Source organism: Anopheles moucheti, chromosome 3 (assembly GCF_943734755.1).
Source record: "Anopheles moucheti chromosome 3, idAnoMoucSN_F20_07, whole genome shotgun sequence".
Lineage (NCBI taxonomy): Eukaryota > Metazoa > Arthropoda > Insecta > Diptera > Culicidae > Anopheles > Anopheles moucheti.
This window is the reverse complement of record NC_069141.1, coordinates 58,146,629-58,163,104: the sequence shown is the minus strand read 5'-3', so window position 1 is coordinate 58,163,104 and position 16,476 is coordinate 58,146,629. Positions and strand designations below refer to the sequence as shown.

The 16,476-nt window shown below is 43.2% G+C and overlaps 1 protein-coding gene across 1 annotated transcript; it reads right to left on the bottom strand.

The window, feature by feature from the left end:
• Positions 1–10,407: 10,407 nt before the first annotated feature.
• LOC128305037 (uncharacterized) lies at positions 10,408–13,173 on the bottom strand. Its single transcript, XM_053042315.1, has one exon. The coding sequence runs from the start codon at positions 13,171–13,173 to the stop codon at positions 10,408–10,410; it is 2,766 nt and encodes a 921-aa protein (XP_052898275.1).
• Positions 13,174–16,476: the final 3,303 nt, after the last annotated feature.

Sequence of the window (16,476 nt, the reverse complement as noted above, 5' to 3'; positions counted from 1 at the left end):
CCACCCAAGTGGGTGGGTGGATGATTTGATAGGTCAGCCCTATGAGCCCTCCACTGGCCCCGTCACTCAATAGCCCCGATCGGAAAACTTCTTCTTGCGTTTTTGTGTTGCGCCCGGCGTACAATTTTCGCATCACTTTTCTGCGCGGGGAAAAAATGAAACATCCCCTTACTGTCCATTCTCTTGAGGGTTTGAATCGATCTCTTCGGTGTGGATGCATGATGGGGTGAGATTTTCCCCCGCGCCGACGCACCTTAATGAGCGAGGGTGCTCAGTTTACACACGCACTCAACCACCACCCTACCGATAAACGATCGTGTGCGATCGCGTACATTATCCGGCATGATGATGGTGAGTTTATGCTGTACTTTGTTTTTCCTCTTGATTGTGTCTTCTTCCTCCATTCCACCGGTGCGGTGGCTGCAATTGCAACTTTATGCTGGGTAGTTAATGGGTAAGCCATATTAAGATGTGCAACACGACGCATTGTTCTGCAAACCGTGGTGTGCGGTGTGGCTAGGCCAATGACAAATTTGATGTGCGTTTAGCGGGAAAACTAACGTACCATGCCCCCCCTGCTGCCCCCCGGCCCAATTCCCGCAGTGTTTTCCCATGCCTACATTGTGGCGCTTTGTGCGGGAAACATCGAGCTCGTCAGCTCGTTTCGAAGAGAAAATGATATGCTAGCAGTATGTTGGACATGGTCGATTATTAATTAATATTTAATGCTTCTCTAATGTTTGCCTCTCTCTCCATCTCCCTCTCTGTCTCTTTCCTATTAATGCTTTCTTCCGTGCGCGGATGTGTGCTTGTGTGCATTATCCGATACGGCCTTGAAGCCGTTGTGAAGTCGCCTATTTTTGCCGATGATTTGCATACCGAAGCGATGGGTCAGCATTTTCTTCACGTGCTCGGGCTGCGTTCTGTTTCGCGCCGGTCAGAAAATCCCACGCATCTGTGCAAACAGTGCTGGGGCATTGGGGAGGAACTCGCGAGCGCGGGACGGTTTATGTTTGCGGTTGCCCTTAAAGAGAGCCAGAGGTGCGCTGATGAAGGGTGTCGATCTGACCATGACTTCCTAATCAGGCGGGGGGCATTTGTTCGTGGCAGAGGGCCACGGCAGAATGGCACACTTTCGGTGTGGGTGTGCTACTAATGGTTAGAAATTTCAGTATTGTTTAGTTTGCTCGCTGTCTTTAAAATGCTAGCTTGATGTTACACATTGTTTTGGGATTTTATTAGGGAACAAATGTGTTTTTTGTGTTTGTTTGATTTAAAACGATGGTCACTATTTTTAAATGAGTATTTCAACAAAAAATAAATAATCGAAATACGAAATAGTAACGAAAAATATTCAAAATGATTTATTTGGAGCACATAGCTGCATTTATTGTAGTTAATTTACTAAAGGCCTACAGCAATTAGTAGCAAAGTAGTAGTAGTGATCTTGCTGGTCGTTTTACAGTTGAATGTTATTTTATAATAGAATTTGTTGAAAAAAATAATGCAAATTTGTATGAAGAGGTGTGTTTTATGTTATTATGTTTGCGTGGTTATTTTAAAAATAAATTGTATTGTATTATAATATTAACGACTTTCAGTTGAGCAAAACGTTGAGCGGCCTTGGGTTCAAATCTTGACAGAACCGTGACTCACTTTACATAAAATGCACAAAAACCTAAAAAATCAATAGATCCATGATAAAATTGGTGTTTGACAAAGTTATGATAAAAAAATATGTTTAGCGTACTTCTTTTGCGAAAATTTGTGCTTATTTTTATGCACACTATTATTTCTTTCGTAAAGAACGAAACAAACTATATAAGAAAATATGTACAAGAAATGATTTTTATGATACAATTTTTTAAATTTTTAATTAATTGCTATCTTCAACTTTGACTAGTGGGATAAAAAACCTAGTAGATCTATAGTTATGTTATGCACTGTAGGTGCAGGACGTCGTCTTATATATACGAGTTGATTCAAGATACACGTAACAAGGCGTATAATGTTAAGAAATTCAAAAAAGGATAATTAAACACAATAATATACTTAATTAAGAATACTAATAAGAATAATATACTTTGTTTTCTTCATACATTGCTTCGGTATATTTATTATTAAGTGCTCTGTTGTCGAATTGTTGTTCAATTTTTGTGTGATTGATGATGAACTCAAATAGGGACTATATTTCAATATAAAACAGCATCTTCTTGTCTTTATCAAACATCAAAAATTGATTTATTCGCACCATTGAAGTCTATCAAACCCATCCCAGGTTGGATGCCATCACGTCAGCGCTGTAAATTCCTGCTAGTCGATTAAATGCCTGCTGGTCTATTATTTTAATTCAATTATCCAATCCAATCGGCTCCAGTCGGATCTCGTGGGATAAAAACAGACATAAACCCACATCACAGGAATTGAGCCGTTAGCGACAGTTTAATCCCACACAACGTCACGGCTGATGGAACTGTACACGATATTTATTGGTATAATTGTATCACGTTCTAGCAGGTGCAATGCATACCGCGAATGCATGCGAGATGCACATTATGCAACCAGTGTCGATGCGGCATCCGGATATGCCAGCCAGCAGACTTTCCCTTTCGCAGCAGATGACACTTGGCTGGGCTGGTTGGTTCGTGCCGGACGTCAAAAAGCTGACTCATACAGTTTGACGACTCGATTGTTTCTGTGACCATCCGGACGAGCGCGGAACCTTGAGAACTGTATCGTCCGTCCACTCGGGGACTCGGCAATGGTAGGCCGAACCCTGCACCGATCGGAATGCCATTGAACGGTCAGATAAGATCGTGCCGGTTGGAGCGGTTCGTGTTAATGGCAGAAGTAAAAAGGAGCTCAATCCAACGATCTTAACGGTGATGCGCATTTATAATTAAGCTGACCAATGTGCTGCCGGCGCACGTTTCGAGCGTGTTGTCCATTCGGACGGTTTGTTCGAAGCGTCGTTTGTCAATCGAACAGCATCTCTGTAGTGGTACTGTCACCGTACGGTGATCCACAATAGAGCCACAAATAATGAGTCCGTTAGACAGGAGGCTGCCTCATCTTTGCTGCTTGCTTCGACCCGGTACTTCCTGCTGCCGAACAGAACCGACCCGTCGTTGACGATCTTCACTGAAGGTAAAATTGTTTAGTGCAATTAAGCAAAGTGCGTGCGTTTCAACGTGCCGCAAAGCTGTTTGTTTAGCTATCTGCCTTTTGAACTACTTCATTTCCTAACGCACCTTTCTGCTACGAAGAGGGTGTAACTCACGTTTTGGGGTTAGTATTTGGGAAAATAGCTAACAGCACAAACAACAATTGTCGCGTCTTGGAATTTTGAATCGAAGTAACCATACGAAAATGTAAAATTGTAAACCGCAGTGAAATAGTTTAAGGAAGCTATGACATTTTTTAAAAATTGATATATAAGCGGGAGCAATTGTTCGATAAAGTGTTTTTTGTAAATCGGTTGAAGTACAAACAGCTGGTTTCATTTATCAGAGCTCTGGTTTCCGGTACCTTACCCGCTTCTGTTTGAATAGGCTCCCCAAGCATTGGATGAGGAGCAACTAGCGGGAAGGTCTGGTAAGCGGGACGAATCACCACCTCTGTTTCACTGAGAAAACTCCGTTACCGTCGCTCTGAGACTTCAGCAAAAGGACCAGTCCTTCGCGTGGTCTGCCAAAGAAACTCGGCGTGTAACAACAGTGCATAACAGAAATTATGTAAATGGATTTTTAAAAGTTTTATAGCCACAGTTTTTATGTTTTCAAATGAAACAGAAGATTGTTTTTGAGTACAAATAGTCAGAGCGTTGAATAAAAATTATATTGTACGAAGTTAAAAAGTTATTTAAACCAAATGTAAAATATGTAATAACTAATTAACCGTTTTATCAGTATTTTAGAGAACAATAATGTTCTTCAATCAACCGTTTAATAGCATTCCGATCTGCACATGGTTCAACTTATCGTCCGAGTTGATAGACGATACAGGTTTCAAGGGTCCATGCTGAAACGCTATATGCTGCATTTAATTGTTGCGATCGATTGAAATTCTTTTATTTATATCGATCGATCCCGTACTAATCTAGTTTTGATAGTGATTTATGTATTTATCTATGGTATCGCTGTGAGAGCGATCGCTAGTGCAAGGAAGATGGATGAAACGGAAAGCATTCTTCATCTAGCTCAAACTTTCCGTCGGCTGGTACGAAATTCCATACAAACCAGCTATTTTCAGATTGCCGATACAAGGAAAGCATCCACCTAGTACAGCAATTTTGCTCGAAAACCGCCGAAAGGTATGCAATATTCAAAATTTTCCCGTTAATCGAGAATAATTTCTTCGAAAACTACCAGTTTCCGAACGTATAATACCAGGAGAGCATCCACGGAAGAGGTAGCTCCTGGTACTGCGCCGTAAGGTATGCAATGTTTATACACTATATAACCGCCGTAAGGTATGCAATGTTTATACACTATTTAAACGCCGTAAGGTATGCAATGTTTATACACCATATAAACGCCGTAAGGTATGCAATTTTTATACACTATGTAAACATTGCATACCTTACGGCGCAGTACCAGGAGCTACCTCTTCCGTGGATGCTCTCCTGGTACTATTTATTCGGAAACTGGTGGTTTTCGAAGAAATTTTTCTCGATTAACGGGAAAATTAGTGTTTAAACATTGCATACCTTTCGGCGGTTTTCGACCACAATTGCAATCCCAAGTTGTTGCATGTAAGATGTTGCACGCAAGATGTTGCGCAACATATGTCGCGCAACATATGGTGCATGCCAGATGTTGTGCAACATATGTTGCGCAACATGTGTTGTGCAACATGTGTCGTGCAACATCCTGGTACTCGGCTGGTACCAGGTGTTACCTCTCGAAAAACATGCTCTCCTGGTATCGGAAATCTGTAAACAGCTGGTTTGTATGGAAGTGTTTAAACATTGCATACCTTCAGGCAGGCATAATTACCAGGTGCTACCTCTTCCGTGGTGTGCTCTCCTGGTACTAAACATACGAAAACTGGTAGTTTTTGAAGCAGTTTTTCGGTGGTTTTCGAGCAAAATTGCTGTACTAGGTGCTACCTCTTCCGTGGTATGCTCTCCTGGTACTAAACATTCGAAAACTTGTAGTTTTTGAAGCAGTTTTTCGGTAGTTTTCGAGCAAAATTGCTGTACTAGGTGCTACCACTTCCGTGGATGCTCTCCTGGTACTATACATTCGGAAATCCTGGCGCAGTTTCGTTCATACTTTAAAATCACAAAGCCGATATTCTTCTCTGCCTTTAATTTATTACATAGAAACAAATGTTTTATATAACCAAGGAAGATATTTTTGATCAATTTTTTAACATTCAAATTATTTTTTTTGCTATAAATTAACTCTGCTGTTAAATTTCCAAAAATCGCACAATCAGCACAAATTTTTTGGGGCCCCCAACAGCGACCGCTTACTCCGCCTACCGTTTGATCCGCCGCTGGGGTGAACAAATGGCGCTTAATAATGCATTCGGGAACCTATTGATCAATTCCATCGCGTTCAGCAAGGAAAGTTTTACGGTTTCGGTTTAAATGCACTTCGCAGCAAAACAGTTTTGACGTTGCCTGATCAATACGCAACATATGTCCATCAAGAGCAAAACGATTAGATACGAGACGAGAAATCGTTGATGTGGCATGATCTACAGAAAGCCCACCAACTCAAGGTTGAAGATACCCTAGCAGAGTGCTCGAAAAAATGAATCATCCGAATTTATTCGCTCTCCAGAGGTTCAACACACCGGATAGAACAAGATACTTTACTTTTATGTGCTTGTTTTCTTTCAGAAGCTTCCTCAGTAGGAATGGGACCCATGTTGTCAATATCCAACACCTTCATAAACATTTAGCAGTTTGCACAAACACGTGTTAAGACAAACATTTCTCTTTACACTCTTTACAGATCTTGAAGTTTTTCAATGCTCAAGGGCTATCTGTAGATATAAATCATAAATGTATCAGAATTTAACAAGTTTCACATAATATCTTTATAAAAGAAATTAAGAAAAGTCTAAATCTTTTGATACAATGAAAAATTGTTATTTACTTATGTTAGTTACTAAAGGTAACTTCGTCTAAGATACAACCCACATTCGTTTGAAGACATTTCCTTCTCCAAACCGTGAAAGGTCACCCTTTCTCGACCGGCCTTATCCGGCACGGAACTCGGCCGGAAAAATTGGTATTTATAAGTTATGAATTCAATGAATAATTTAGTAGCAACAGCTTCCTCGTGTCAAAACAATCGATTGCCCAAACGGTTAACTCCTATCGGTCTATTTGATCTGCCAAACGGTTTCAAGCCATAGCGCGCTTTACGAGTTCGAATTTTCTCGCTTTCTTATCGCCCATTTTTGCCACTGTTTGTTGTATGATACACTTTACAATCACCACAATTCGGAAGCTTACCTTCATTGATCCTATCTACGCACTAAAATGAAACTGCGTAACATCTGCGAAGAGAAAGAGACAGTGAGCCCCAATAATGGGCAGTTTTATTGATTGCTGTCCGGAATTGTTCCGAGTTCCGAATCCAGCTGGACAGTGCGGCAAAGACAGAGAGAAAAACAAAGTGACATAAATCTTTGCACGTGTAACAAATAAACTCGTTCCGGAAAGAAACCGGAACAAAATCAGCAAAATACGAATGGGAGTACGTTGGCTGTGTCCCTAGTTATGTCAACAATAAGACTCGTCACTCAACTCACTGGGGTGGATATAACTCGCAGTAAAGTTAAACGTCGGGGAGCGCTAGAAGCCATATGGTAAGCCTGGCACAAGATGCCAAAATAATGTTGCACATGAAGGCAACATTTCGAAAAAAAAAATAACAACCAAAAGGGCAAATGATAGAAAATTGGGATTGCGCAACAACGGAACTAAACAAGTGTGAGTAGAGTGGATTTCTTTTTATTCCTGCACAAATCGCGTAACAATACCGATCGGATTAATAGGGCTGTAAAAAAACAATATGCATCGATTAAGAAGGTACATTGCCGGTTGAGGTGCGATCACCATTATCATCATCATCATTATCGGCCGTGATCAGCTCAAGCAGGTGATCGTGGTCGCTTCTGATTGAAGACTGTTGGACCTTGTTTGATTTGGTGTTTGCTCGGCGCGGGGAGCGTATGGAGTAAAGGAACAAAAAACAACGACAAAGTGGACGCAATCCCTATATTATGAAATGGACACGCCAAGTGGGATCAAGGGCAATTGATCGCTTATAGCAACACCTGATCGCACGACGATCGTTCGTGCGTGCCTGTGTGTATCATGCGGTAGCGATTAGCATTTGAGAACGGGAATCAGTGAACCGTTCTGCAGCCGTGGTCTCTGTTGCCGTACGTGCCGTTTGATGATGCAGTGTGATTTATATAGTCATATTGAACAACGTCAACCACCACCGCGCATCGCATGTATCGATTCCCCATTTGGTTAGCTATTATTCAGGGAATGTGCAGCAAGCCTGGTTCCCGGATCAGAGCGCTCAATTAAATTCTAATCAAATGCAACCATACCGATAAATGGGGCAACCAGGCCACTTGGTCCCGGAACAGATGGTAACTGCTAACTATCTAAGTAACCCACAGCTGTTTGGAATGTACTACGTGTGGAAGTGTTTTGCTTCATGAGTTTCTTCACCGATTGCCAGTTTTTAACCAGCCAGTACAGAGTGTTCCAGAACGTTCGTTCTATTCCCATTCCCATCGCTCCGACACCAAACACAAGCGAATGGCCCTGCAGCATCCAATGACGAATGAGTGGCGCTATGCGTTCGCGCGAGGTGTGGAGCTTTTATTGTTTGTTTACTATTTTTTTGCCACCTTCCATCTCCAGCGGTGAGAATGCAAATTGTGTTATGTGCAGTGTAGTTTGGTGTGTGCAAGAAACTGCAGTTGCAAATGGAAGTTCTTTACGGTGTTTCTTGGGTGCCGTAGTACGGTTAATCGTATCTAAAACGTCTGATGGTTGATATCTTTTTGAAATATTATATCTTAGGCAGTTGTTCTTTTTTAATTCTTTTCACGTAGCCGAATCCGACGTCTTCATGAGTTAGCTTTAGGTTTTGACTTTGAGTTTGAGCAGACGGTCTAGGTTTAGCAGATTGTAGTAAAATCCCTGTAAGTGTAAATAATTGTTAGTTTTTGTTAATGATTAATCAAAGTTGGGGTCATTTCTTCAATATTAACATTTTTTGTCCCATTGATTTTATTTCCGATGAGTTTATAAACTCTAAACTCTAGAAATTGGTAAAACATAAGTTCATTAACAATAAATTTCTTTATGGGTTATGTAGAGTACTTACAGTCCTTTACATAAACATAAGACTGCTTGATTTTGAAGACTACTTACTATTGATCAATTTTGGAGACACCCTGTCCATCCCACATATAAAAGAAATAGCAATCTTTATTCTAAGATTTAAGTTGAGTTTGTCTCAGCCATTTACTATAGACGATTATGGAGATATATAAATAAGTCATTTTAAAACTGAATTTTTTTGATGGAAAATGGTGAAATATCGTAAATAACTAAATAAGGAATGATTTTTCTTGGTTTTGCATACATTTTAATATAGCGCAATGAATTGTATCGAGTAAGAACACTAATAAAATATATTGATTTTAGGATGATAAGTTTATAGCTCCTCCTTTCATGAATCATCTCAAAACATTTACAAATTGAAGTCTTAAGTAGGTTCTCAATAATTAAAAACGAAATGTAACTATTTAATAAAGTAAAATAAACTTAAGCCAAAAAGAAGTAAATGAAAAACCACTGAAGTAGCGTAAATATTTCAGGTTTTTTTTTTTAAAGAATTTGGTAAAAATGTCTTTTAGTTTTTGCTTCGAATTCATGAAGCTCTCTATGGGAAATTGATTGTTCTTCGTTAATTATTAATTTGTAATTTGTACTTAATCATTCGTTAAAACAATAAAAAAAATATTGTGATATTAGAACAGTTCCGTAAGCTTGCCAAAAAGCATAAAACAAAACCTTACCTTTTCCCCTGATCATTTTGTTTGTAGTTTTATCAAATACAGTTTAAATTTATGAATCAAAATCGAGAAACATTTGCTTTAACAACATGTCAAGCATGTTGATTGGTTTATTAAAATTAACGAAGCATTTACAATGCAATGTGTCCTCCGAGGCCCGCGTATTGCCGTGGTTCTGCATGTACACATTTCTTCATTCATTCATCTTTTCTCCCATCACTGTGCGCTTTTTTATCTTCTCGCAGCGTGGGGTCAATTAATCGGCCACACCTGGCGGACCCTTTCCTAATTAACACACTAATCATCGTTGGCGCACAATGTTGCATAACGTCACAACACTCGTCACAATTGACCGCTTGGATCTGTTCCCAGTCCCGAAGGCCACATTTTCACACCTGTCACCGCTTACGAGCTGGTTGGACGTTTATCGTCTGCCGCCGGAACTTTCTCATCCAAGCGGGACTTCAATCTTCCCTTGCTCACTGCACACACTGACGATGAGATCCCGATCGTTTGAGACGCCTAGAAATCTTGCCATCTTTGCATTGATCGGTTTTGTTTACTACCACCGGCCGAGTGCCGGAAAGTGCATTCGGAAATGTAGGTGGATGCTATTAACGTCCTCTTTTTGTTACTGCGGGGTGATGCTGTACACAAGTGGCTGACGTGTGCTCACTTTCAATTAATAGGGATCCCAACACGGAGGGGATTATAGGCGGGTGAAATCTTACTGTCTTTAATTAGCGAAGCGAATGTGCCGAGAGGTGAATTGTTTGCTGGGGAGTTTTTTTTTCCTGTAACATCCTCTCCGGTTGCTGTTGCTCCATCAAAGAAAATTGAATTGATTTTTTTCTTCGTTGTGTCTGTTTCCCCTTTTGCAATTAAAACGAAAATTACAACTCTCTAAAGCGACTGTACGTGCGCATTTCCTTTTCCTTAGTGCTCTTGTTTTGTTTTGTGTGCAGTGCCGTGTGCTGTCTCTCGCTAGCGGTCGTGCCGTGGCATTCTTTTGCATCTTACGACTTTTTTCACATTAGCGTTTAGTTTTACTACCGGTCACTACCCATCACTACTGTCGTTTGTTTGAAAATGTTTTCAAAACAACACTTTGACAGCTGGAGTGCATGCGCTGTCATTACCGCCATTATTGTGTCAATAAACAACGCCACTCCAAACATCAAACCGGCAAAAAAGTGTGTGACCTACTACGCGGAAAAAACCATTTTCTACAGGAACTGAAATTATTCGTGTGTAATGTAAGGTTAGTGTAACTATAGTTACGTTAATAGCAAATAAATAACAACTAGATAATAATACAACCCGGATCACCGGCGCTCACAGTCAGTGATAGAACACGAGCACCTTCTTTCGTGTGACTGAGGGTCTTCTAGTCTTTCGCGGTATCTTCTTCGTTGGAAATCGTTTCGCCTTTGCCAGATCGAGATGATTACGCTCCAGCGGGGCAATACGCTGCTTTAGAATACTTTGCGCCACCGGTGGTTCTAGTGCAAGTGCCGCGTACGGCGGTCCCGACTTGTTGAATGTCGCCTCGGGTCCACTGTCCTTGGTGTCCTTCTCAACGACGCTGTACTGTTTTATGGGTTGCAACGGTGCGGGCAGTTGATTCGGTTTGGCTAGTACATCATCGAACGCATCCGCTATATCGTCCCGCACCGGGTTTCGCTCCGTGGTCAGTATCTGCTCCACGCCTTCCTCAACGGCGACCGCACCTTCTGCCAGCTGTTCCGCCGTTCTAACCAACGTCTGCAGACGCACCTTGGGGCTGCTTACCCGCGGTGTCCTCACCGTCGTCACGGGCAGGTCCTGCTCCGCAAAGAGATCCTTATTCGGGCGCATCATAAACCTTGGCACGAACTTACTGATGTCGAAGATCGGCACACTGATGTGGTTGGAAACGGGCAGTGGGTTCGCCTGCGGGAACGCTAAGCGGGCCTCACGCTTCAGATGCGTTCCGGTCAGTTCGGGATCTTCGTGATCTAAGCGCAGTATGCGCGGTACCGCGATCATCACCGTGTCTTGCTCCGTGTCCGCTTTGGAATTTTTGCGACGTTGCTGACTAGCGAGATGCTTCTTGATGTGGCGTATTACGTCGTTGTAAACCGCCACAGCTGGATTGGGCTGTGGCTGCTGGCTCTGTTGCGCAGGGACGGCCGGCGTTGTGCCCTTACCAACGTACATCTTCCGCGGCACTACCCCAACAAACTCTTCCCGAAACAGTGGATTATCGAGCGGTTCGCTGCCGAAGTGTTTTCGCTTCAAGCAATCTATCTTATCGCCCAAACCCTTGAGCCGTCGAATCGGTTTGAAACCTTCGCCGGACGTATCTTCCGGGATGGGTTCCGGTTCATCCTCCAGCTCAACGTCCACCTCGTTACACTCCACACCATCCGCCGTTTTGGCATCGTACAGTCCAGTGCTGAAGCTCGTCAGATTTTCCGCGTATCGTAACGCTGAATCAACGTCGATATCACTCGCCGGACGGTTGTAGTATGGGAACTTCACCACATTGCTCGGTGGGGACACGATGCTTATAACTTCGCGTTCCTTCAGCCGTCCTTCGGGTAGGTACTGTGTGGTGTTTTGGATCGCTTCGTCTAGGAACTTGATCAGTTCTTCACCATGCAGTTCACGTGGATCGGTTAACGCTTCCGGGAGGGGTAGAGTTTCGTTGCCCAAGATCACCATTGCTAGCACGTCCACAATCTGATCGGAAAGCGTCCTATTGGAAATGGCTGGTTCTGGCATGTCCTCAGCCGATCGTTTTATTCTGTTCCGACGCTTCGATTTCGGTTCCTCCTTCTGTTCGAATTCGCCGAACGATTCTTCCGAACCATGATCAAAGTTGTGCGCTTGGCGTCCTTTCTCCGTGTAGACGATGTTCTTACGCTCCAGGTTAACACGCTCACGTATCGGGAGTCGCCGGTGGTGGCGCTCTTGGTGATCACCTTCCGCATCCTCATCGTCTTCTTCGTCGTCATCCTCTTGGTTGTGTGATTTTTCTTTGCCATTTCCTTTTCCATCTTGATCATGATCTTCACTCTCTTCCTCGTCCTCTTCATCCTCATTCTCTTCCACATTCTCCTCACGTCCTGATCGTGGCTCGTGTCGTACTATGTCGCGATGTCTAACCTGCGTGTACACCTTCTTCGGTTCGAATGCAGCCGCTCGGTCCGTCTCATCACGTGAATCTTCGAAATCATCATCCTGATACTGTTTCCCCTCCGAGTCATAGAAATCGTCCTCTTCAGACTGTTCGTCCTCTTCCTCATGATCCTCTCCCTTCGCCGATGCCATCGCCTTACCACGTCGATCATACTTGCGATCGTTCTGTCCAAAATCATGCTCGGAAAGTGTGTTCCGTTCACCACCCGTACGATCGGAATCACCGTTGTGTATAGCACCTTCGCCAATCCGTTTGTCATGTTCGCTGAAGTACTCCAGCTCATCCGGCACCGTGGCACCACCCAAACCGAACTCGCGGCCCTGCCCTTCAAAGAATGCATTCTGCTTCTGCTTCAGATAGTTCACGTGGTTGCGTATCGTCGCGAAAGAGGGTGTTTCCAGTGGGAGAATACTGATCGGTTCGAACATAATCTCCGGGGCGGGATGTTCGACGTGAAGCGGGTTCACGGGGCTTGGTTTCATTACCGGCACGAACGGCGTGTCGTACGGTCCCGGATTGGCGAGAAACTCGTTCGGCAGGATGGGTTTCGCTTGGAAGGGGGCTTCCCGCGCTGGGAAAGGTGTACCGAACGAAACCGGACCGGCGGAAAGATGCTGCTGCAGCGATCCGACCCCCGACGAGGACACGAACCGTTGGCCGCGCGGAATCCAGGGCTGGAACTTCTTGGTGCGCGGTTTCGGCCGTTCGATGTAGTACGGCGCCTGAATGTGCACCACTTTGGAGGTGTCGGGCTGCAGATCCGTACTGATCTTGTGCAGCATCCGCGGATTTGCGGAACCGATCATTTGCAGCGTACGTGGTGGTTCCCGACCGAGAAATAAGGTACGCCCTGCTAACACTGTGCTCACCATTGCTAGCACCACTACGAACGCCATTTCACTCAAAACACTGAAATAAGCCATTTTTTGCTTCCTTTTTTAATAATGTCCTTTCACAAAGCTTAACTTCCTCCAAACACTCCGCCGTATGCACTTTTCTCGACGCGCGAGAGTTCAGTTCCTACTCGATCACTAGCGCGACCCACACCACGTGTACGATCACTTTCGCCTCGCAAGGCCAACGGGAAAAGTGTGTTGCATTTCGCCGAAACCGGGCGAGTTTTATAGATTTTCTCCGTCGCCGTTGCGGGGTCCGGTCTTTCGGAGCGCATTTTCGTGTGGTGCCCCTACTTCCGTCTCTGTGTGCTCCCCTCCCTCCCCAAATAAACGGTGTGCGGTGTAGTGGGAAAACTCGCTCCGGTCCAGCTCGCTCTCTTTTCTCCCTCGACATCCTCGGCAGCTCGTTTTTGCCCGTGGCTCATCCGGTCCCGTGAGCTGGATCTCTGGGGCCCTGAGACCTAGAGGGAAGTGGGGGGTTAGTTTTTCTCTCGTTTTGATTACCATTACGGCTGTGTTTGGGTGGTTGCGTTGGGGTGGTTTTGTTTTTGCGTACGTCTGTTATGAGCACGCGCGATTTAATTCCCCCCAGCCACCCATAAGCATCCTCGCAAACGGTACGCACCCCGACGAAAGCGGATGCAGCGGAACTGACACTTTCGTTTTCAGGCGCACCGTTTCGTGGCGTGGCACGGTTGACAGGTGTTGAGTGTTGTCTTTTGCGTACCGTGATTATCTTTTGTTTTGCTTGCGAAAGGCTTGTTTTGCATATCGCTCATAATGTGGTGCCGCCCCTGTACCGGGCTGGCCGTTTATGCAACACGGGATAAGGGATTGCCAAAATGGAGCAGATTTCGCAGCAGATAAACGAGTGGAGAGACAAAAAGGAGGCTGGAATTTAATCTACGGTGGAAGATTGAGACAGTTTGATAGAAAGACATTTAAACTTGACATGAACAAGCGACGTTAAACGAAGTTGTGTAGAGACGAGACGTTTATTAAGTAATGTTCGTGTTATCTTTTATATCTTATAACTTTTTAAGGAGTAATAGAGCGTTTTAAAAATCTTTATTTTGTATTGAAATTGTAGAAAGTTGTTCATTTTTAAATCCTTAAAACCGTTTAATGGGAATAAGAACGCAATACTGTGAACAAAATAATTTAGCAAACACTCTAACATTCGGATGTATTAAAGTTTCGAACGAATTTGTACTTGTTTTCCAATGACGATCATATAATGGGACATATTTTTCATCAAAAGTCCACCAATGCAGTGCATTTCATGCATTTGTTGTCCAGCCGTATCCGGCGCCATCTTCCATCACACTCCAGGAACTGTTTGTGGCAATGACCTAATGGTATTAGATTTTAAATTAATTTCTCATAGCACTAAACTCTCAACCGGAAATCTTCAGTCTGCACCCACCCAACCCCCAATGATCTCGATCATTCTTACAGTCGCGATCGGTGTAACCGCGGAGTAAGCAGCAAACGTGCTGCTCAACCGGTGCATAATCGTTAGCCTCCCCATCTTCCGCCCATCGGAAAGCTGGTTCGCACCGAGTGAGAGGGCCAGGAAAAAGGAAACCCATCGCCCAATGAGCCATGGAGCTCACCCGTTACTAAAGCCGATATAATAAATATACCGGGCGCTCGTATGCTTGTCGCCGCGTGCAAACAAGTCGCCCCAACTCAACCAGCTTGACCACCAGCTGCTTCCCTCGTTAATGATCGATCGACCCTAGGCAAATGACCAAATGGATGAAGCGATTCCGGACCGTTGGTGAAATTAATGCACCTCCCCCCTCCCCCCCCCACAGCCATCCGTATGCGCGCTCACTTTTACGCCGGGAGTGTGTTGGATTGTTGCGCCAAAATATGACGTGTGGCTGAGCCGAGATACCGGACGGGGTTTAGTGATTTGGTTTTGATTGTTTCGGGGTACGGTTTTATGTCACACATAATAAATTGGCAAGGCAGCTGCTTCCGATTTTTGGGAGTTTCGTTTCGAGCGCGGTGAGCATTATTAAGCCATCTTGTGGGCAGCTTATCCCACGATTGATGTCCATCGGTGTCCATGTGCTTCTGGATGGCCGGATGAGAGGTTTGGTGGATTGAACTATTTTTTTTAAAATAGTTGTTATCGAAACTTTTTAGCGAATGGTGGGATAATGTATGGAATAATGTATCATCTTTTCAAGGAGAGTCAAATAGAGCATCTAACATTCATAGTAGATGATAAGTGAAGAATTATTGCATATTCATTCTTGTTAGAAACTGTAATATTATATTCGAAAACGGAAATTGGCTGGGCTTTGTTGTTCGAATTCATGTTGAAGACAAAATCACTCCGTATCAGTTTGTAGCTTGAATTATAAGTTTTAAAATTATCCTTAATTAATAATAATAGTTATTATTATAATATTTTATTAATTTATTGATATTATAATTATTGATTCCTAATTAACTATAATAGAGCGCCGATTATCCGTGCTCATCAGGATTCGACAGTTGCCGAATAATCGGATAACAAGGATGGTAGGCACATATATTATTTTTGATAAAATTAGCGTACAATGTGCCATGTGGCAGGTCTTTTCTAGAGTAAAATTTATTTTTCATGTGTGTTTTATTGTTGCAAATTGAATTGTAAATTTGTTGTTTTCTGTAAGAATTTGAAGTTATTTTATCATATAAATTTGGGTATTTTTCCGTCAATGGTGTTGCCCGGAATATGTTTCTTATTCCGGGCATTTAGAACTGTCATTTCTGAGCTGCACGAATAATCAGACACCCGGTTAAATGGAACTTGGATAATCTTACTTATCCGGCGTTATATATGCTTTGTAGTATTAATTTGCTGCCGGAGTCCTTCGAACAGTTTATTCTAAAGCGACATCGTTTGCCTCGTCATGGCTTTTTTCACCTAACGTTTTATACCAATTTTGGTCTATCATACCTGTCAATGCAATTTGACACTCCTGAACGTCAGGGAAGTAGCGGTTAGTGCCGATAGTGATCGTGATCAATATATACGAGTGATTTCAGCCGAAGGACCTTTTTTTGATCGGAATACGGTTTTTATCTCTCTATCCCTCCATTTGGACGACCTAAAGGACATTTACTAGTCTAACAATGTCCTTCAAATGGCATAAACAGCCAACATCTGACCTGACTACAAGATATTAAAGACTGCTCCTTATTTGAGTGACTCCAAATTATTATCCTTTGGACAAAGTCGTTGTCTCAGAGGACTTGTATCGAGGTTGTACAAGTGCTCTTATTTCAAGCATTGTGACAGATAAAATTCTGTTACATAAAAACCCCAAA